Raw genomic sequence first — 22,405 nt, 5'->3', positions numbered from 1 at the left:
TGGATATTAATATGCAAATAATTATCCTTGTTTGTCACTTGTCTTCATTTATGTTGACTTTGCCATACAGAAGTTCATGATTTTTACATAGTCTTTGATGTGTTTTGTATTCTGTTCAGTAGCAGCAACAATTATATAGGTTGAGCATCCGTAATCCAGAAATCTGAAACTTTTTGAGCTGCATGATGCCACATGGGTGGCTGAGGTGGTAACAACTTTACTTTCTGATGGTTCAGTGTACACAAATTTAGTTCCCTGCACAAAGTTTTTAAAAATACTATATGAAGTTGCACTCCATCTTGGGCAACAAGAGCAAAACTCCATCTCAAAAAAAAAAAAAAGAAAGTACTATATAAAGTTACCTCCAGGATATAAGGTGTATATGAAACAAATGAATTTCATGTTTAGATTTGAGTCCCATCCCCAAAATACCTCATTATGTGTATGAAAATATTCTCAAATCTGAAGCAGTCTGAAGTCCCAAGCACTGCTGGTCCCAAGCATTTTGGATAAAGGATATTCAACATGTAGTGATACTGCCAGTATTGTTACTGTGGTTGTTGTTGAACAGAATACAAAACCTATTGTTGTATTCTAGGCACTTTTAATCTTCCTACCAGCCTTGTGAGGTATAGGTACTGCTGTGAGCCGCCTTTATCAGATGAGGAATTATGGAACAGGGAGGTTGAATAAGTTGCCTATGCCACACGTGCAGTTAGCGGTAGAACCATAGCACCAACCCAGACAGCCTTGCTCTAGCAGCTGTGCCCCCCCCAACCCCCGTAAATAGCTTCACTCATTCCCTTTCTGTTTTTACAATAACTTTGCAAAGAAAGATGGTATTCTGTTTTGTTGTTGTTTTTGAGATGGAATTTTGCTCTTGTTGCCCAGGCTGGAGTGCAGTGGTGCAATCTCGGCTCACTGCAACCTCCACCTTCCGAGTTCAAGCGATTCTTCTGCCTCAGCTTCCCAAGCAGCTGGGATTACAGGCGTGTGCCACCATGCCCGGTGAATTTTTTGTATTTAGTAGAGACGCAGTTTCACCATGTTGGCCAGGCTGGTCTCAAACTCTTTACCTCGGGTGATCCACCTGCCTTGGCCTCCCAGAGTGCTGGATTATAGGCATGAGCCACTGCGCTTGGTCTGCTTTTTTTTTTTTTTTTAAACTTACCATGGGATTGAACATTTTCTCATGTTTCTTAGCCTTTTGATTATTTTTTTCTTATAAATTGATTGCCATTTATAAGATTGCCCACTTTGGTTTTCTTTTATATGAGATTTGCTTTTATATGTTGAAAATGTTAATAATTTTCAGGTTTCACTTTTTTTAAACTTTTTAAAAGATTTCTAATACATAGAACTTAATTTTATGTAGTCATATCTGTATCTCTTCTAAAATGTAATTGTTAATTCCTTTTATCTTAGACTTTCTCTAAATTTTTTTCTAAATTTGTGTGCATTCATTTTTAAAATGTAAAATCTTTCTGGAACTTATTAAATGTATATTGAGGATCTAAAAATAAAATGTCCTAAATAGGTAATTTTTCTCAATGCATTTTATTGACCAATTCATGTATGTTCTTGTGTGTGGGCTCACACTGGGCATTACTTTGTGTGTGGCATGGTGGAGTCAGACTGCCCAGTTTGAATCCTGGCTCTGCCATTTCTTGGCAGTGTGACTGTACTCTCTCTCGTCCCATTTTCATGTTTACAAATAAAGTTAATATTACATGGTTGTTGGTGATCAAATGAGATACTGCCTCTAAAGTCCTTACTGTTCTATGGTAGAGTTGTATATTGCCAAGCACAGGGCAAAGCACACTTGATGTTAGCACCACCAATATTTCAATTATATTTATTCATTTGTGTAACTGCAGGGAACGTTTTGTGGAATTACAAAGTCTCACATTTGGAAGGGACTTGAGATTATCTGGATTATATAGATAAATCTTGACAACATGATTCTTAAACCTGACTCTACATCAGAGTTAGTTGGAGGAGCTTTGAAAAGCCCCACGTTCTGGCCTTACCCTTATCAACTAAATCAGAATCCCTGGGATGTATGGTTCAGTAATTTATTTTTGATAAACTTTGTGGGTCTAAAGCAATTGGCTTGGCATTGGCAAATGGTTGTCCAACTTCTGCTTTAAAGCTTGCCATGTTGAAATATTTGTGGAATAATAAGTTAGGTAAGCTAATAAGCAATTTCTTAAATTCTCAGTATCTGTTATGCTAATGTATAAGGATAGGTTTTGCCCTTTTCTCAGGATCAATTAGTAGTATTTTTAAACAAGATTTGAATTAATTTTACGTTTTCCCCAAATACAGATAAAAGTTTTAGATGTGTAAGTTATTTGTTATACATTACAAAAACATTGTGCATTTATATTTTAGTTCTGATCCAATACTAGATATTCTTTTATAAATTGGTTTTTTATGAAGTTATGAATTCTGAAATAATTCTCTAATATTATGTTTTTATTTTTAGAGCTTTTTGACAACTACATGCAACAAGATGCCCATGAATTCTTAAATTACTTACTAAATACAATTGCTGATATTTTACAAGAAGAGAGAAAGCAGGAAAAACAAAATGGTCGCTTACCTAATGGTAATATTGATAATGAAAATAATAACAGCACACCAGACCCAACGTGGGTTCATGAGATTTTTCAGGGAACATTAACTAATGAAACCAGATGTCTTACTTGTGAAACTGTAAGTATATCATACGATTTTGTATAGAGAAAAATTGAATTACTACTTTAAAGGTTGTTCTTTGAGAAAGACAGAATGGAAGATGAACTTGAAAGTTGTAATTCTTAGGTATAGGAGTTAAAGGTGTATTTTTCATTTAAAAGGAATCTGTCTGTATTCTTAATGTAATGTTGCTTATTGACAATGAATACCTGAGGTGATAGAAAGACACTTACTGTAGCTTGAACTGTTTGATTTTCCCTCGGTTTAGGAGGCCATAAAACCATGTTGTGGAAATTATGTCTTAGGACATAATCTCATAGGATCATACAGATCAGGGAGGCGTATTAATTTGTTTTTCCTTTTTCTACGATTACGTTTAGTATCCATTGTTGGGATGAAAACTAAAGCATACAGTGTACCCTCAAGGAGGGGAAAATATCCCACTTGCTGGACACTTTGTAAAGATGAAGCTTGAAAGTTGTTACACCCAGGCTGGAGCGCAGTGGCCCAATCTCAGCTCACTGTAGCCTCGACTTCCTGGGCTCAAGCAATCCTTCCATCTAAGCCTCATAAGTAGCAAGGACCACCAGCACGTGCCACCACGCCCAGCTAATTTTTAAATTTTTATTTTTTGTAGAGACAGGGGTCTTACTGTGTTGCTCAGGCTGGTCTTGAACTCCTGGGCTCAAGCAGCCTTTCCACCTTGGCCTCTGAAAGTTCTGGGATTACAGGTGTGAGCCATTATGCCCAGCCAGTCATGTTCTTTATAGCATTTTCCCTATTCAGTACAGAATCCAGTTTAGAGGGGGACATTGCATTTAGTTGTTTCTTTAGGCTTCTTTAACCTGAAACATTTACATGGTCTTTTTTTTTTTTTTTTTTTTTTTTTGAGAATATGCCTCCCTCACCTTTTTAAAATCAGATGTTCTCATATTTAGTGTCTCTGATGTTTCTTCCTAATTAGATGCAGGTTATGCATTCATGGCTAATAATAATACATCATTCATGTTGTGTCTTTCTCGGGGCATCACGTCTGTAGGCACACAATATCCATCTGCCTCTCGTTGGTGAAGTTAATTTTTGATCACCCAGTCAAGGTGGTGGTGTTTCTCCATTTGATTTATTTATTTGGAGACAGGTTCTTGCTCTGTCACCCAGGCTTTAGTGCAGTGACACTGTTATAGATCATTATAGCCTCAAGACTCCTGGGTTCAAGTGATCCTCCTGCCTCAGCCTTCTGAGTAACTAGGACTACAGTGCATGCCATCACCCCCAGCTAGTTTTTAAACTTTTTGTAGAGAGAGTCTTGCTGTGTTACCCAGGCTGGTCTTGAACTCCTGCCCTCAAGTAACCCATCTGCCTCAGCCTCCCAGAGTGTTGGGATTACAGACATGATCCACCGTGCTGGGCCAGTTTCTGCACTTTATGATGACTTTTTTTTTTTTTTTTTTTTTTAAATCCCCTTGCAATTAGGAGGCAGTCTGTGGGGAGACACAAATACCTCCCTCCTCATCAAAATCTCACCCAAGATTTAGCATGCATTTATGATTTTGCCTGATCTCATCTTTACTGTGGCAGTTGCGCTGCTAGTTTTTAATAACATTGGAAAAGAGGGTCCACAAGCAAGAAAGCTAAGGGTCCTGTAAAGTCTCCATAGTTTTGCCTTTTCCAGAATATTGTGTAGTTGGTGCATGGTATACAGCCTGTTTGGATTAGCTTCTTCCACTTAGCAATATGCATTTAAGGTTCTTCCATGTCTTTTTAAGGCTTGATAACTTATTTCCTTTATTTTTGGCTGAGCAACATTTCCACTGTATGGATGTGCTGCAGTTTTTAAAGTTCATTCACTTACTGAAGGACGTCTTGGTTGCTTCCAGGTTTTGCCAATTACGAATAAAGGTGCTATAAACATTTGTGTGCAGGTTTTTGTGTGGATGTGAGTTTTTACTTTGTGTAAATATCAAGGAGCATGATCACTGGATTGTATGGTAAGAGTATATTTAGTTTGATAAGAAACCAACATTCTGTCTTCCACAGTGGCTGTACCATTTTTCCTTCTTACCAGCAGTGAATGAGAGTTCTTGTTTCTCCACATCCTTGCTGACATTTGGTGTTGTCAGTTGGATTTTGGCCATTCTAATAAGCGTGTAGTGTTGTCTCATGTTAATGTGCAAGGCCCTAATGACATATGATGTTGATCATCTTTTTGTCTGCTTATTTATCAACTATATCTCTTTAGTGATGTGTCCAGATCTTCTGTCCATTTTTTAATCAGGCTGTTTTTCTTTGAGTATTGTCGAATTTTAAGTGGGGTTTTTTTTTCGGGTATAATTTTGGATACTAGTTCATAATCAGGCGGGTCTTTGGCAAATATTTTCTCCCAGTCTGTGACTTGTTTTTCATTCTTTTAACACTGTTTTTGGCAGAGCGGAAGTTTTTTTTTTTGAGATGGAGTTTCGCTCTTGTTGCCCAGGCTGGAGTGCAGTGGCTCCCCGCAACCTCTGCCTCCCGGGTTCAAGTGATTCTCTTGCATCAGCCTCCCTAGTAGCTGGGATTACAGGCATGCGCCACCACGCCCGGCTAATTTTGTAATTTTAGTAGAGACAGGGTTTCTCCGTTTTGGTCAGGCTGGTCTTGAACTCCCAACCTCAAGTGATCCACCCACCTTGGCCTCCCAAAGTGCTGGAATTACAGGCGTGAGCCACCGGGCCTGGCTGGCAGAGCAGAAGTTTTTAATGTTTTAATTATCAGTTTTTAATTTTAATAAAGTCCAACTTTTTCTTTCATGCATTATACTTTTGGTGTTGTATCTAAAAAGTCGTCAATAAACTAAAGGTCCCTTAGAATTTCTCCTATGTTATCTAGGAATTATATAGTTTTTCATTTTATATTTAAGTCTGTGATCCTTTTTGAGTTAATTTCTGTATAAGGTATTATAAGGTTTATTCTGGGTTAATTTTTTTGCATGTGGATGTCCATCTGCTCCAGCGTCATTTGTTGAAAAGACAATTCTTTCTCTATTGAATTGCCTTTGCTCCTTTGTCAAAGATGAGTTGACTTTTATTTGTGTGAGTGTGTTTCTGGTCGCTCTTTTCTGTCCTGTTGGTCTGTATATCTGTTCTTTCCCCACTACCATGCTGTGTTGATTACCGTAGCTTTAGAGTAAGTCTTAAAGTCAGGTAGTCTCAGTCCTCTTACTTTGTTCTTCTTCAATACTTTGTTGGCTATTCTGGGTCTTTTGCCTCTCCATGTAAACTTTAGAATCAAATTTGCCAATACCCACAAAATAACTTGCTGGGATTTTGATAAGGATTTTGCTGAACCTATAGATCAAGTTGGGAAAAAAATGATGTCTTGACAAAGTTGAGTCTTCTTATCCAAGTACATGCACTGTCTCCACTTATTTACCACTTTTTTTGCTATCTTTCATTGGAGTTTGGTAGTTCTTCCTCATATCAATGCCATGCGTGTTTTGTTAGATTTATATTTAAGTATTCATTTTAGGGGGTGCTAGCACCAACTATGCTGGGTAGAAGATGAGTAAGACATAAGCCTCTGATCACAAGATACTCCTATGGTAATGAAGACTGGCAAACCAGTGTTCAGGCAATTCCAGTACAGTGTGTTATCGTATGTGTATGCACAGGATGCCATGCCAGCCAGAGAATAGTAGACCTAATCCAGGTGGGAGTGGGAAGGATTTGGACAGGTGAGGAACGGACTTCCTAGAGGAGCTCATGCTTGTATTTTAGAAATACAATTGGTAATGTCTCAGGTGGTAGGAAGCTGGTGTCTATAACACCCTTTTCTGGTGTTCTCTATGAGGGTTCCTTTTCAGTCTCATTCCTTGGCTTCTCTTTTTCCATTCTTTAAATGTGGGTGTTCCCCAGGGTTTCATTGTCGGTTGCCTCTCACTCTGAATTGGGAGGATCATGATCATGTTCCATTTTATTATCACATGTGCTGATGAGTCTCAACTCCAGATCTCCACCCTAGACTTCTTCCCTGAGTTTTAGACTGGGATCTCCCCATATTGTGCATGACATGACATTAGGACACATTAGTCCAATAGCAGCCAGATGTCTTTACAACCACTCTGAAAAGTGAAATACTGCCCTACTTGGTGACCACTTGGCACCAACTCAATCGCAAATATAAACGTAGTAACTCATGCACCCAGGTGATCTAGAGCATCCTTGTGTCTAGGTTTTTACATGATCATAAAAGGAACATTTCAAATGAAGACCCCTGAGGCAGTGTCTGAGGACTTCATTTTGAGGAATACAAAATTGATTTTGAGAAACACCAGACTGTGTAACTTTTACTTCTCTATAGCTTACATGTAAATTCCGGCCTGATCTGGCTTTAGCCTACCTCTGCCATACTATCTCTTGTCACCCTACCCACTTTTCTACAAAGTTGATGTGTTTTCCTTAAACATAACATGTCCTCTTTTTTTCTCTCTGAGTTGTCTGTGTTCCCCCCTTCTTTTTCACCAGACTTTTTGAGACTCAGGTCAGTTATCTTGTAGTGTTGCTGTATCTTCCATCGTACAGTGGAATGGCATCTTAGAGAAGGGGTTTCGGTCCTACGGTTAGCTTAATGTTGAAGTCAAGGAAAGTCAATCACCATTGGAACTCCCTTCAACTGTCTATAAAATACGCTATGCACAGTACCCTGGTTTATTTATATTTGCATAAATACATACTTTGTACAGTCACATGTTCTGTGACAACTTACTGAGTTGTTCTATGAAGAACTCTACGTACTAATAATAATCTTGATGTAGTATTAAAATGAGAAAGCGTTTGCTTAACTGAGTGGAGAGGCACAGGTTGCTGAGTCAGACGTATCTCCTGTTGCACACGTACCTTCAGGATGGACTTGCTGAAAGAAATAGCTAGGAAGATTTGTGTCTAAAGTTCTGTCCTGTTCCAATTCGCATGAGCAAGTGATAACTTTATAAGATTATTTACCCATAAATCAAACAAAACTTTATATTAAATTTTTAGGAGAAATAAAGTCAGTCACAAATGAAGAATGTAATTTAACATTTTGGGCTAAATTTTTTTTTTAATGACAAAACAATACAGATATCCTGTCCTGTGTGAAGCATTTTTATTCAGTCTTGGCCTATGTTTTTTTTAGAATCAGTGTATACGGTACAGTTTATTTCATGCTTTAAAATAACAAGGACTTTGGAAAGTCATGAACTTTCACATCATACTAGCCTTTGCCAGTGAGAGTCAGTCAAAAGTGTACTTTGGTGTTTTATTTATACATCTGGTAGGGGTTATTTATTCAGTGTCCTTTGGATAATCCAAATTAAGTAGTTTTCTTTTGAACTTGAGGGAAAAGAATTGTTTACTTACTAATAATAATAGAATGCATTTAATTCTGTTAATTGGGAATGGTGGTTTACTAGTATTTGAAAATCAAAGACAATTCACTATTTTTACAGATAAGCAGCAAAGATGAAGATTTTTTAGACCTTTCTGTTGATGTGGAACAAAATACATCAATTACTCACTGCTTAAGGTATATGTAGAATTATTTAGTTTAAAATTTAATAATTATTTTTAGTCTGGAATATTTTTTAATGGATACATGATTTCCTGGTATCTACAAAATAAATTTGTTTTGAATTTTACACAGGGGTTTCAGCAACACAGAAACTCTGTGCAGTGAATACAAGTATTACTGTGAAGAGTGTCGCAGCAAACAGGAAGCACACAAACGGTAATTTAGTGCTTTATGGATTTTTAAGTGATTTTTTTTTTTTTTTGTAATTGATGTTGGCGGTGGGCTTAGAAAAACAATCTAGGAAAATTTACATTGAGTAAAAATTCTTAATTCTATTACTAACAGTTAATGTTCATTAAGTATTACTAGGTAAATGATATTCTACTCGATGTTTCTTTTACAAAAACTGTGTACCCTGAAGTGATTTCCTATGTCTAGCGATTATTTAATCATCATAAACCAGCACAGTTAAAATATTTGGCTTTGAGGCTTTCCTGATGATGTAAACTTTTTTCTTGGTGAAGAGGGTTGAGGGACATAGTACTCCCCATTGCCCGTCCCCCACACCCTCAGTTTCTGCTTTTCCTACATAGGATGTTGTACATTCTCTTAATATGTTATTGTAAGACTGGTTTGGTATCAATAAATGGAATAATAAACATCATCATCATCATTTCTTATTTTGAAATAGTCTCAAACTCAGAGAAAAGTTGCATGAATAGACCAAGAAAACTTTTTTACCCTAAGCCATTTGAAAGTAAGTTACTGATATGTACCTCCTGGCCCCTGGCACTTTACTAGGTATTTCCCAGCAACAGGGACGTTTTCCTATGTGCGCACATCCATCCAAATCCAGAAAGTAACATTGACATGCTACTGTTACCGCAAACCTTATTTTGGTATCAGGATGTACCAGTAATGTCCTTTATAGAAGAAGGATTCTGTCCAGAATCTCACATTACATTTAGCATTCGGTCTCTTTAGTCTTTTTCAGTTTGGAACAGTTTCTCAGTCCTTTCTTGACACTAATGATACTGACTTTTGATAATCATAAGTTAGTTATTTTGTAGAATGTCCCTCAGTGGAGTTTGTCTCATGTTTTCCTGTGATTAGATTCAGGTTATGTATCTTGGACAGGAATCTTACTGTGTTTTTCTCATCATGTCCTGTTAAGTAGCATATGTGACTTGATTTGTGCCATGTGTTGGAGTATCCCCAAGATCACTTCTAGGACAGGTGGTTTCCTAGAAGGACTCACAGTGCTCAACATCCAAGCATGCTCACAGCTAAGATTTATTACAGGGACAGGATACAAAACACAGTCAACAAAGAGAAAGCCAGGCAAGCACCCAGAAGTCACTGCCCCAATGGAGTCACAAAAGACACTTAATTCTTCCCACACTGAATTGTGACAACACAGGAAGCTCACTACAGACTGAGTGCCCTGAGTTTTTATTTGGGGCTAGTCATGTAGGTACCCTCTGCCTACCATGCCCCCAAATTCCAGACTCCCAGAAAGAAAGCAAGAGTTCAGCATAAACTGTCTTGTTTGTTCAAACAATTTAGGCACAGCGAGACACTCTTATTATTTGGCGAATGGTGGGAACATGTCTGAAATCCAAGTTTCCAGGTGCTAAAAAGGACCATCCATGCAAGCAGGCCTTTTTTTTTTTTTTTGGAGATGGAGTCTTGCTCTGTCACCCAGGCTGGAGTGCAGTGGTGTGATCTTGGCTCACTGCAAGCTCCGCCCCCCGGGTTCACGCCATTCTCCTGCCTCAGCCTCCCGAGTAGCTGAGACTACAGGTGCCCGCCACCACGCCCAGCTAATTTTTTGTATTTTTAGTAGAGATGGGGTTTCACTGTGTTAGGATGGTCTTGATCTCCTGACATCGTGATCTGCCCACTTCGGCCTCCCAAAGTGCTGGGATTACAGGCATGAGCCACTGTGTCCAGCCTCAAGCAGGCCTTTCTAAGGATAGTTTGAGGCCATGTGAATCCCTTTCTGAACCTCCCATTACTGTTCTTGGCTGTTATTGAACATTTGAGTGAATGTTCCCCGGATGTTTTACAGAGTTCTTCACTGTTAATCTTTACTTTTTCTCATTGTAATTTAGAAGTATTTTATGTAGAAGTATTTTGAGATTGTAAATATTTCATTTTTCTTTTTTTTTTTTTTTTGAGACGGAGTCTCGCTCTGTCACCCAGGCTGGAGTGCAGTGGCGTGATCTCGGCTCACTGCAAGCTCCGCTTCCCAGGTTCACGCCATTCTCCTGCCTCAGCCTCTCCGAGTAGCTGGGACTACAGGCCCCTGCCACCACTCCCGGCTAGTTTTTTTTTTGTATTTTTAGTAGAGACGGGGTTTCACTGTGGTCTCGATCTCCTGACCTCATGATCCGCCCGCCTCGGCCTCCCAAAGTGCTGGGATTACAAGCGTGAGCCACCGCGCCCGGCCAATATTTCATTTTTCATTGAACTTTCATTTTATTCACTTTTAAAATCTTACAGTGGACCCAAAGGTTCCTGTTTTATTCAGTGGATTGTTATCCATTAGCATTCTTACTTCCGTGCTCACATTATCTCCAGTCTGGCCAGGGGGAGCTCCTCCAAGCTGGCTCCTCTCTTCTTGATGTGCCCAATCATTCTCCAGTATTTCTTTCCTTTCTGACTCAAGCTGTTCAGGCTCATTTTGCTCTTTCTTTGCCCCTACTCTGGAACAAGCCATTTCTCCAAGCCCTGGTTTCTCTTAGGGGAAAACAATAAACTAGGATCTTGTATAGTTGTGCTCGTTGCTATTGGGATGTCATTGTTCCTGAGCCCGCTTAGTGAGCAGAGCTAGAGGATGGATGAGTATTTATAAATATGCACACACTTTTCACATCTGCATTTATTTCTCTTCTACATCTATTGATCTCTTTATCTGTATTGAAAACCATGAATACACAGTGATAATCTTGTAGCCACCAACATAATATTTGTAATTCCTTTCTCCGACAGTGCAGTTGGCTGCCATTATCCTTACTAGATTTACTTATTTGGTCGGTGCACCTTTTGGTAACCCAGCTTATTCTGTCTGCCTTCCTGCCCCCGCTCCCTGTATGCACACACATGCATAAACACACACACACACACACACACACACACACCACACACGCACTCTTCCCCTCTGCTTTGGCTTCCCCCTCTCCTGCCTGTACAGATGTCTGTGTTATTTGGCCCCATCAAATAGTTGAACTGAGTTGCTCATTAAGGGAGGGGAAGATCTCAGATTTTTAAGTGATTATGTTTTTGTTTTGGACACAGACATTTCCTAGGAAGGAAAGTGTTTTTGGTAATGGACCACAGAATCAAAACAGATTACTCACTGTTTCTGTCCATTAGTGCATATGATGGGGAGCACCTCAAAGAAGTTTCATCAGAGGGATAGGGGCTGAAGCATTACATTCATCCTGAAAATGCCTTAGAAAGTACCTAAGACTGTTGGATAAGTAAGAGTCAGGGACTGAATGTAGCTAAGATAAATACAACTTTCAGACTTTACTGACCATGGGGAGGAAGGCCCATCTCTGAGCAAAAGACACCCTTTCCCTAGAATGATGGTTATACAAGTAATCACATGTGAGTAATTGAGAATTGTCTGTAAAATCGAGCTCTTTGTTTTAAAGACATGAAATTTTAATGTATTAGAAAATACATGAAGAATGTATATTCTTTGTAAATAAATTAGAAAATACAAAAAAAATAAATTAGAAAATACAGATAAATGTAAATCAAGAATCACTGTAAAAGCTATAAAATGTTAACATTTTTGTGTATATCTTAGATTTTTAAAGTGTGTATGTATATACACACATAGTCCCTAAAATGCTATCAAACTTTATGTATAAGTTTGAAACTTTTTCACTTAAAAAATTGCAACCATGTTAATGAAAAAATATTTTCATATCCTTCTTAGGAGGTGCTGCATTGTGTGTGTGTGTGTGTGTGTGTGTAATTTTATATATATATGTGTATGTGTATGTATATGTGCATATATATAAAATGTATATGTGCATATATATAAAATATATATATGCACATATATAAATATATAATATATGTGCATATATGTAATATATATATTTTTTAAGAGACAAAAGATTTCTCTGTCACCCAGGCTGGAGTCCAGTGGTATGATCTTAGCTCACTGTAGCTTCAGACTCCTGGGCTTAAATGATCCTCCTACCTCAGCCTTCTGTGTAGCTGGGACTACAGATGTGTGCCACCATGCCTGAGTAATTTATTGAATTTTATTTTTTATAGGCGGGCTCTTGCTGTGTCGCCTAGGCTCATCTTGATCTCCTGGCCTCACATAATCCTCCTGCCTCAGCCTCTGGTGTAGCTGGAATTACAGGAGCTAGATACCATGCCTGCTGCATAGTATCTTTTTTTTGTATGAACATACCATAGTACCATGTATCTACCAGTTGTCTAAATCTAACAATTTAGATTTTTTACACTGTTATAAACAGTGCTTTGATGAACAGTTTTGTGTGTATATACACATATTCCCCACATATATTTGGACACTTTGTAGGATAAATTATGCATAAGTTTCTGGAAAGACAACTTTACAGAAGTTACATATTTCTCATTAGGATCTAGTATAAACCTTTCTGATAATTTATGGTGTGATATTGAGCAATTCATTTAGTATTTTTGACCTTTACTTGGATGAATTCACTTCTGAAAGTTTATAGTTCTCAGTCTTGGAATAATAGGATAAGCTTATGTTGAGTATACAGACCATAGTTCTTAGTAGAAAACCAAAAATCAATTTGACGGCCAGACGCGGTGGCTCACGCCTGTAATTCAGCACTTTGGGAGGCCAAGGTGGGCGGATCTCCTGAGGTCAGGAGTTCAAGACCAGCCTGGCCAATATGGTAAAACCCCGTCTCTACTGAAAATACAAAAATTAGCCAGGTGTGGTGGCACACGTCTGTATTCCCAGCTACTCTGGAGGCTGAGGCAAGAGAATTGCTTGAACCTGGGAGGCAGAGGTTGCAGTGAGCCGAGATGGCGCCACTGCACTTCAGCCTGGGCAACAGAGCGAGACTCCATCTCAAAAAAAAAAAGAAAGAAAAAGAAAACATTCCATTTATAATAGTATTAGAAACAATAAAATACTTAGGAATAAACTTACATGGCAGAAGACTTGTATATTGAAAATTGTAAGATGTTACTGAAAGAAATTAAGATACAAATAAATAGAAACACATCCCGTATTCATGGATGGAAGACTTAATATTGTTAAAATGTCCATACTACCCAAAGCAACCTACAGATTCAGTGCAGTCCCTATCAAAATTCCTATGGCATTTTCTGCAGAAATAGAAAAAAACATCCAAAAATCCACATGGAATCACAGAAGACCCTAAATAGTTGAATAATCTTGAGAGAAAAGAACAAAGCTGGAGGCATTAAACTTCTGATTTCAAAATATATTACAAAGCTAAAGTAATTAAAATAGTATGGCACTGGCCTAAAGACATATAGACCAGTGGAACAAAATGGCCCAGAAATAAAACCATACATATACAAGCAACTGATCTTCAACAAGGGTGCTAAGAATACATAGTGGGAAAAGGATAATGTCTTCAGCAAATGGTGTTGGGAAAACTGAATATCCACATGAAAAAGAATAAAGTTGAAGCCTTACCTTATATCATCTACAAAAAATTAGCTCAAAATTGATTTAAGACTTAAAACTATAGAACTCTTTTTTTTTTTTTTTTTCCCATCTCACTGTGTCTCCAGGCTGGAGTGCAGTGGTATGATCTTGGCTCACTGCAACCTCTGCCTCCCAGGTTCAAGCGATTCTCCTGCCTCAGCCTCCTGAGTAGCTGGGACTACAGGTGTGTGCCACCACACCTTTTTAGCCCAGCTAATTTTTGTAATTTTAGTAGAGACGGGGTTACACCATGTTGGCCAGGATGGTCTCAATCTTTTGACCTTGTGATCTGCCCGCCTTGGCCTCCCAAAGTGCTGGGATTACAGGCATGAGCCACCACACCCAGACAAGAATTTATGTGTGTGTGTGTGTGTGTGTGTGTGTGTGTATGTATGCAAACATGGATTTATGAGTGACAAACTTCAAGTGCATATTTTTTTTTGTAGTTAAAAAGATAACAAAATGTATAACCTAGTTTGATACCAGCCTGGCCAACATGGTGAAACCCCGTCTCTACTAAAAATACAAAATTTAGCCAGGCATGGTGGCAGGCACCTGTAATCCCAGCTACTTGGGAGGCTGAGGCAGGAGAATCACTTGAACCTGGGAGGCAGAGGTTGCAGTGAGCCGAGATCGCGCCATTGCACTCCAGCCTGGGTGACAAGAGTGAGACTTCATCTCAAAAAAAAAAAAAAAAAAAAAAATTCTTCCAAAAAGGTTCATCCCGAGAACACTGAAGAATCATTTTTGGGAATGTTAATGGTGTGCCACAAAATTAGTATTTTATGATCAAATGAATTTGCTGTATAATATTTTATCTTAGATATTCATGCTTCTGAAGACTCACAAAATAAAGGAAACTTTATCCAGCTTTTTCCAGAATTTACTTGCACATAGACTCCGCTTATATAGCATGCCTATTGAACTCTGTAAATAGCGCAGTTCAGGAAAGATAGCAGTTTGGGAAATGTCACTCTAATGGTCATATACGTTTATCCCATGGGAGTTTAAAGCATATAGGTGAGAGGAGAGTGATCGCCCTGGGGAACTGTAATGAGAAAGGATTGATGGCTGTTTCAGGTGTTGTTCTCCTGTCCCTGGCTGCTGGCATGGGGGCGAGGGGGAGGCTGAGGCTGAGGTCTTAGAGAACAGCACATTGCATTTCACTTTACAGCATCTTGCAGATCCTGCAGTTTTTACAGATTGAAGGTTTGTGGCAACCGTGTGTTGAGCAAGTCTATCAGTGCCATTTTTCCAACAGCATGTGTGCACATTCCCTGTCTCTGTCACATTTTTGGTAATTCTTGCACTATTTCAAACTTTTTCATTATTATATTGTTATGGTGATACATGATCAGTTATCGTTGATGTTGCTATGGTAATTGTCTTGGGAGCACCATGAACTGCACCCATTTAAGATGGTGAACTTAGCCAGGTGCGGTTGCTCACACCTGTAATCCCAGCACTTTGGGAGGCCAAGGTGGGCAGATCACCTGAGGTCAGGAGTTCAAGACCAGCCTGACCAACATGGTGAAACTCCATCTCTACTAAAAATACAAAATTAGCTGGGTGTGGTGGCGCATGCCTATAATCCCAGCAACTCGGGAGGCTGAGGCAGGAGGATCACTTGAACTTGGGAGGTGGAGGTTGCAGTGAGCCTTGATCACGCCATTGCACTCCAGCCTGGGCAACAAGAGTGAAACTGTCTCAAAAAGAAAAAGATGATGACCTTAAATGTTGTGCGTTCTGACTGCTCCACCAACCTGAGCTTTCCACCCTCCTACCTCTCTCTCGGGCCTCTTTATTCCCTGAGACACAACAATGTTGAAATTAGGCCAATTAATAACCTTACAGTGGCTTCTAAGGGTTCAAGTGAAAATAAATATTTGCATGTCTCGCACTTTAAGTGAAAAGCTAGAAATGATTAAGCTTAATGAATAGGGCACGTTGAAAGCCAAGATAGGCTGAAATCTAGGCCTCTTGCACCAAACAGCCAAGATATGAGTGCAAAGAAAAAGTTTTTGAAGAGAATTAAAAGAGCTACTCTAGTGAACCCACAAATGATAAGAAAGCAAAACAGCCTTATTGCCAATATGGAGAAGTTTGAGTGGCCTGGTTAGAAGATCAAACTAGCCACAACATTCTCTTAAGCCAAAGCCTAATCCAAAATAAGGGCCTGTCTTCAATTCTGTGAAGGCTGAGAGAGGTAAGGAAGCTGCAGAAGAAAATTTTGAAGCTAGCAGGGGTGGGTTCATGAGGTTTTAAGGAAAGAAGCCGTCTCCATGAGATAAAAGTACAAGGTGAAGCAGCAAATGCTAATCTAGAAGCTGCAGTAAGTTATCTAGATTGTCTAGCTAAAATAGTTGCTGATGGTGGCTACACTAAACAACAGATTTTCAATATAGAGTAAACAGTCTTCTATTGGAAAAAGAGGGTGTTTAGGACTGTCATAGCTAGACAGAAGTCAGTGCCCAGCTTCAAAGGACAGGCTGATTCTCTGGTTAGCGGTTAATGCAGGTGGTGACTTTTAAGTTGAAGCCAGTATTCATTTACTGTCCCTAAAATCCTTGAGTTCTTAAGCATTACGCTGAATCTACCCTGCCTGTGCCGTAGAAAAAAAACAAAGCCTGGATGACAGCACATCTGTTTATAGCATAATTTACTGAATATTTTAAGCTCACTGTTGAGACCTATCACTCAGAAACAAAGATTTCTTTCAAAATATTACTGCTTATTGACAATACATGTGATCACCCAAGAGCTCTGATGGAGACGCACAAAGAGATTAATGTTGTTTTCATGCCTGCTAACATAAGATCCATTCTGCGGCCCATGAATCAATGAGTTATTTTGACTTTCAATTCTTCTTATTTAATATTTTTTAAGTCTATAACTGCCATAGATTGGGATTCCTCTGATGGATCTGAGCAAAGTAAATTGAAACCCTTCTGGAAAGGATTCACCATTCTAGGTGCCATTAGAATATTTGTGATTCATGGGAGGAGGTCAAAATACTAACATTAACAGGAGTTTGGAAGAAGTTCATTCCAACCCTCATTGATGACTTTGAGGGATTCAAACTTCAGTGGAGGAAGTCACTGTAGATGTGGTGAAAACAGCAAGAGAACAAGGATTAAAAGAGGATCCTGAAGATCTGACTGAATTGCTGCAATCTCATGATCAAACTTGAATGAATGAGAAGTTGCTTCTTATGTATGATCAAAGAATGTGGTTTGTTGAGATGGAATCTACTCCTGGTTAACATGCTGTGAACATTGTCAAAATGGCAACAAAGGATTTGGAATATTACATAACCTTAGTTGATAGCAGCGTCAGGGTTTGAGAGGATTGACCCAATTTTGAAAGAAGTTCTGTGGATAAAATGCTATCAGACAGCATCACATGCTACAGAGAAATCTGTGAAAGGAAAAGCCAGTTGATGTGGCAGACATTCTTGTCTTATTTTGAGAAATTGCCTCAGCCTGGAGCTTGCAGTGAGCCAAGATCACGCCACTGCACCCAGCCTGGGCGACAGAGCAAGACTCCGTCTCAAAAAAAAAAAAAAGAAAAGAAATTGCCTCAGCCACCCCGACCTTCAGCACACCATCCCGATCAGTCAGCAGTCATCTTCCTTGAGGCAAGACCCTCCACGAAAGATTATGATTCACTGAAGGCTCAGATGATCATTTTTTAAGCAATAAACTATTTTTAAATTAAGATATGGACTTTTTTCAGACATAATGCTATTACATAATACACTACAGTATAGTATAAGCATAACCTTTATATGCACTGGGAAACCAAAAATGTGTATGACTTGCTTTATTGCGGTCCTCACTTTATTGCGATGGCCTGGAACTGAACTTGCTGTGTCTCCAAGGTATGCCTGTATTTCTGTCACTACTCTGTGGGATCCAATGATTAGTGACAGTGTGCTGGGAGCTAAGCTCCTTGCCTTCTCATCTTTCCTCTCTCAAGTCTCTTTACTCTCCCTTTATTCCGTATGTGCCTGACCCCACTTCTGGGACCAGTCCTGTTCTTATCAGGTATTGAAGAAGATCCATGCATGGCCAGGTGACTCAGCATCACAATGTCATGGCCACAGTTCATCTCTGAGTATCTGCCCTAGATTTAATGATTGAATTGCTTCCTGTTTGTGAGATGAAGGCCCTACCTTTTGCTTCATTTTCCTAACTAGATCCATATCTTATTCCCCCGTAGCCAGTCCCAGTAATGGTAACTTGTGTAGTATCATGTCAAAATCATATCAGCAGTAGGGATTTGCTTTGCCGTAGTCAACATCTGCAAACATCTGCAACCACCTGTTGGCACACACACCCCCATGCAAGTCTTCTGGAATCTGAGTTGGGTGGGTCCTTCCATCTGTTGAGAAGTTGGTGCCTCCTGGCTGGCTCCCTGCCTACGTGCCTACCTGGATCTCCAGATGTCCGTCACTCAATACTATGTTTTATATACATGTTGGGGTATGTCATGAGCCTCATTTGTGCCCGTGACCCATCCCCCATTTTAACACATGCTGGAGTTAGGTTCTGCTGCCTAAATGTCCTCTCATTGCTTATATCTCACTGAGTCACCTTAGTGTCTTTCTCACATAAAGCATTCTATTTACCCTGACCCCCTCATTGTAATGTGTCACAATTAATCCTTGGTGATGGTACATTTTAAAAGGGCATGGAATTCAGTCCTTGGAACTGAATGTCTGTACAATTATTAAGCTTTTCTGTGTGGTCAGGACTTCTCTGCTGACAGGATGTTGGTAAGTTCTTAAGTGCCTGTGGCTGGGGTATTACATTCATCTGTGGCAGAGCTTGCAAATAGTGTCCTCTGGATCAGATTCCATCTATAGAACTCTGTTTGGCTCACACAATTTATAAAAATAGGAAATTTACTTTAAAAAGCGTTTCTGACTGTTGAGAAAAACAGCTCAAAGATCAGATTCCACTCGATTCCAGGGTCTGCATTCCATCCCGTAGTTGCTTGCCTGCGGCAGGGTAGTTGGTATTCCAGTTGAGGGTGGTTGCTGGCAATGTCAGTCCTTCCTGCAGCTCCTCCCCTAGTCCTTTGGAATACTTAGCACCTGATGGCTCTGGGAAGGACTCCCCCTTGGGCTACTGGAGAAGGGAGTTTCTGGAATTTGGTTCAAATTCCAAGTCTTCGACCAGTCCCTGACTGGTGCCAAAGAGCATATGAAACCCCAGCTACCTTGTGGTCAAGAGAAATCTGAGGTGAAATTTAGACTCCAGGGTTTCTCGGACCCTGAGCTTAAGCCACTCTTTCTGGGATTTTGCTTGAGATTGAATCCTTACCTGGTTTCCTTCCTTCTCCCTCCGCCCCCCCGCCCCACACACGGGGAGCACAACATTAAATCACAGGCCTGGGACTTTCTGTCTCAGGGTCTGCTCTAGGGAACAGGACTTAAAATGAGAGGATGTTGTAGTCTTAAAATAATCATCCATTTAAAAATAATATTCTAATTTCCCTTGTGATGTTCTGTTTGTCCTGTGGCTTATTCAGAAATGTGTTGCTTAGTTTCCATATCTGGGGGGATTTTCTAGATTTTTTTTTATCAGAGGACATATTCTGATTTCATCTTTGAAATTTATTGAGGCTTCTTTATTGTCCAGTACATCATTGAATGTTTTGGTTGAACTTGAGAAGAATGTGTATAGTGCAGTTTGAGGTTGAGTATTCCATAAATGTCAATTAAGTCCATAGTTAGGGTGTTCATATTTTCCTATCCTTACTGATTTTTTTTGTTAGTGAGAGAAGTCTGTTAAAGATTCCAATTCTGATTATGCACTTGTCTATTTCTGTAATTTCTATAATTCTTTCAAATTTTACCTTTAAGATTGTTATGTTCTCTTAGTTAATTGACCTTCATTATTATGAAGTATTCTTTATTTCTGGTAAGATTCCTTATCTTGTATGCTTTGTCTGACATTAGTATAGCCAGCTTACTTAGGATTAATGTTTACATGGTATGTCTTTTCCCATCCTTCTGCTTTCTTTTTTGAATAGTTTTAAATTATAACTAGACATTATCAAGAAAGGCAACCCCCGGTTATGTTAGAATACAACATGGATGCAATTTGTCATTTTAAAGATGTAAAAGCAAGAAAATGCATAGAGTTGTGCCTCAGTATCAGTTGGTTCCAGGGCCCTCACATATAGCAAAATGCGTGGTTGCTCAGGTCCCTGATATAAAATGGCATAGCATTTGCATATAACCTATGCACATCCCCCTATGTACTTTGATACCTAATACAATATAAATGGTATACAAATAGTTGTTACACTGTATTTTTTTAAATGGTATTATTTTTGTCTTTTTTTTTTTTTTTTTTTACTTATTTTTTGAATATTTTCAATTCATGGCTGGTTGAATCTGTGGATGTGGAACTCCCAGTATGGAGGGCCAACTGAATAATAGATATCCAAATTTTAAGTAGTTGGTTATGTGGTCAGTAAATGTCATTAAAAAAATAAATTTAAATAGAAAATTCATTTATATCTGTTTACAGAAGATTTTTAAAAATCAGTGTTTATTCAAACTTAAAAGGAAAAAAATGTTCTCTGTCTTCCTGTTTTTCCTTGAAAATGTTTGTCTTTTGTAGAAAACATTGTAAGACCACTTTTTTTTTTAAAACAATGACAGTGATCAAGACCTCCCTAATGTAACCTCCCTCCCCACAAGTTTGAATGGAAGGAAAGCCAGAATCCTATAAATTCTTCGGTGTTCTGGTGATCTTAGTATTTTGAGCAGGAAATCAACTTCTTTTTTCTTCCTTCTGCTGCAAAATCTACATAATGAGTTTCACACTCCTTACACGTATGTTCAAGCAGTTTTCTGCTTTTTTTCTGGAGCCATTTCAATATGAGGGAAATTTTCTAAGCCAATCTCTCATCATCTTTAAAATATGGCTCCACACATATTTTTGCTTGACAATTCCGTGGGTAGTTGGTATCTTTGTGGTAGCCAGCACTTCCCCTCTGGGAGGATCTTTGGCAAATAGGATTCATATTCTTCATGTGTTATCTTATTAAACATATTGTATCTGCTATTATTGAGATATTTTCTCTTTTCTGCATTTGGACTCCTCCCCTTGTGTAATTTCTAAAAGCACATTTTCCTTAACCATTGGGCCATGTTCATTCTCTTTCCTCTTCCTAATCTTACCTGACTGCCATTTATTAATAGTGCACTGACACTCATTTTATGCTGAGAAAATTCTTCTTTTGCATCTACCATCCATTGGAAATTCTCAAAGGATAACTTGTTGTTTTGTAAAGATTTCGTTTCAGTAACTCTACATGGGTTTAATCAAAGGTCTGATGTTTCATAGTTGAATTATATTTTATGTGTAATTTTATATCCTGACTTCTTAAGTATTTTCTCATGTCACCCAGAAACTTTCATCAGCATTGTTTTATTTAAGTTGTACAACACTCTGTTATGTTTGAATTCTAATTTATTTCCACATTTCCTGTTGCTGAATAGTTGGGATTTTTTACAATGTGAAAGAACTCTAATAGGAGATTATTCTCATAAGGGATATTTTTGAGATTATATATTTAATTTGTATTTCCAGAAATAGGATTACTGAGACAAAGGCCATAAAGGCTCCTAATTCATATTGCTGGATTGCTTTCTAGGAGTGACTAGGTGTTTACCTTTACTTTGGCTAATGTTTCCAAAAGGCCAAGTTCGTTGAATAGTAAGTAATTTAGGAATAATAAGCTATCCACCATATGTAAGATGTGTAGAATGCAGATTTAGTATAATGTTATAAAATGATTTTTTTTTTTTCACTTATTAGAGGCAGTGGCTTACCATATATTACTTCTTTAAATTGTGAGGAGTATTTTGCTTCACCAGACCCATTTAAAATTCAGTTCTGCAACATTTGGCATCTATCATATGTCAGGCATGTTGCTAGATAGTGGGGAAATAAAAATGAAGGGAATGCTTTCTAGCTGCCAAGAGTTCAGGGCCTAGAAGAAAAGAACCATAATCACCTAAAATTGTAACCATGTAATAAGCTCGACATATATAAAGTGAACCTGTAAGGTGCTGATGGAGGATTGAAGAGAGCAGGTGTATTTGTGCCAGAGGATGTGACATTTGAGCTGAGCCATTAAAAGGAGAATAGATTTTTAGGTGAAATAGGAGTACAAAGGCACTCTCAGGGGAGAAATGGCATTTGAAGGCATAATAAAGATTATTTAGAACATGAAGAACAGCCTGTGTTTCACAATTAAAAACTTCACTCCTAAGTTTCCAGGTTACTTTACTCCCTTTCTAGGATATACATTGTCTTTTTTCTTAATATGGAGTTATTTCTTGTCTCTGACAAACACCTTGAATGGTCTTTAGTGCTTTTATGTTGTTTTAGTCTCCTATTGTCAGTCTGTACCTGCATCATATAGATTGATAGAAAAAATAGATTTCAGTCT

General features: G+C 38.6%; 1 protein-coding gene across 6 annotated transcripts in view; it reads left to right on the top strand.

Annotated features, from left to right (window-relative positions):
- USP12 (ubiquitin specific peptidase 12) overlaps positions 1-22,405 on the top strand; it is a 111,216-nt gene that overhangs the window by 79,161 nt on the left and 9,650 nt on the right. For all 6 annotated transcript variants that reach the window (XM_055245243.2, XM_063619260.1, XM_063619263.1 and 3 more), the window contains 3 exons: positions 2,489-2,718; positions 8,162-8,238; positions 8,356-8,439. In XM_055245243.2, the coding sequence (XP_055101218.1) occupies positions 2,489-2,718; positions 8,162-8,238; positions 8,356-8,439 (391 nt within the window). The remainder of the gene's footprint in view (positions 1-2,488; positions 2,719-8,161; positions 8,239-8,355; positions 8,440-22,405) is intronic.

The sequence above is a fragment of the Symphalangus syndactylus genome, chromosome 15 (genome assembly GCF_028878055.3).
Source record: "Symphalangus syndactylus isolate Jambi chromosome 15, NHGRI_mSymSyn1-v2.1_pri, whole genome shotgun sequence".
NCBI classification, from domain to species: Eukaryota; Metazoa; Chordata; class Mammalia; order Primates; family Hylobatidae; genus Symphalangus; species Symphalangus syndactylus.
The sequence above is the reverse complement of the archived record's forward strand: the minus strand, read 5'-3'. Positions and strand labels throughout refer to the sequence as shown.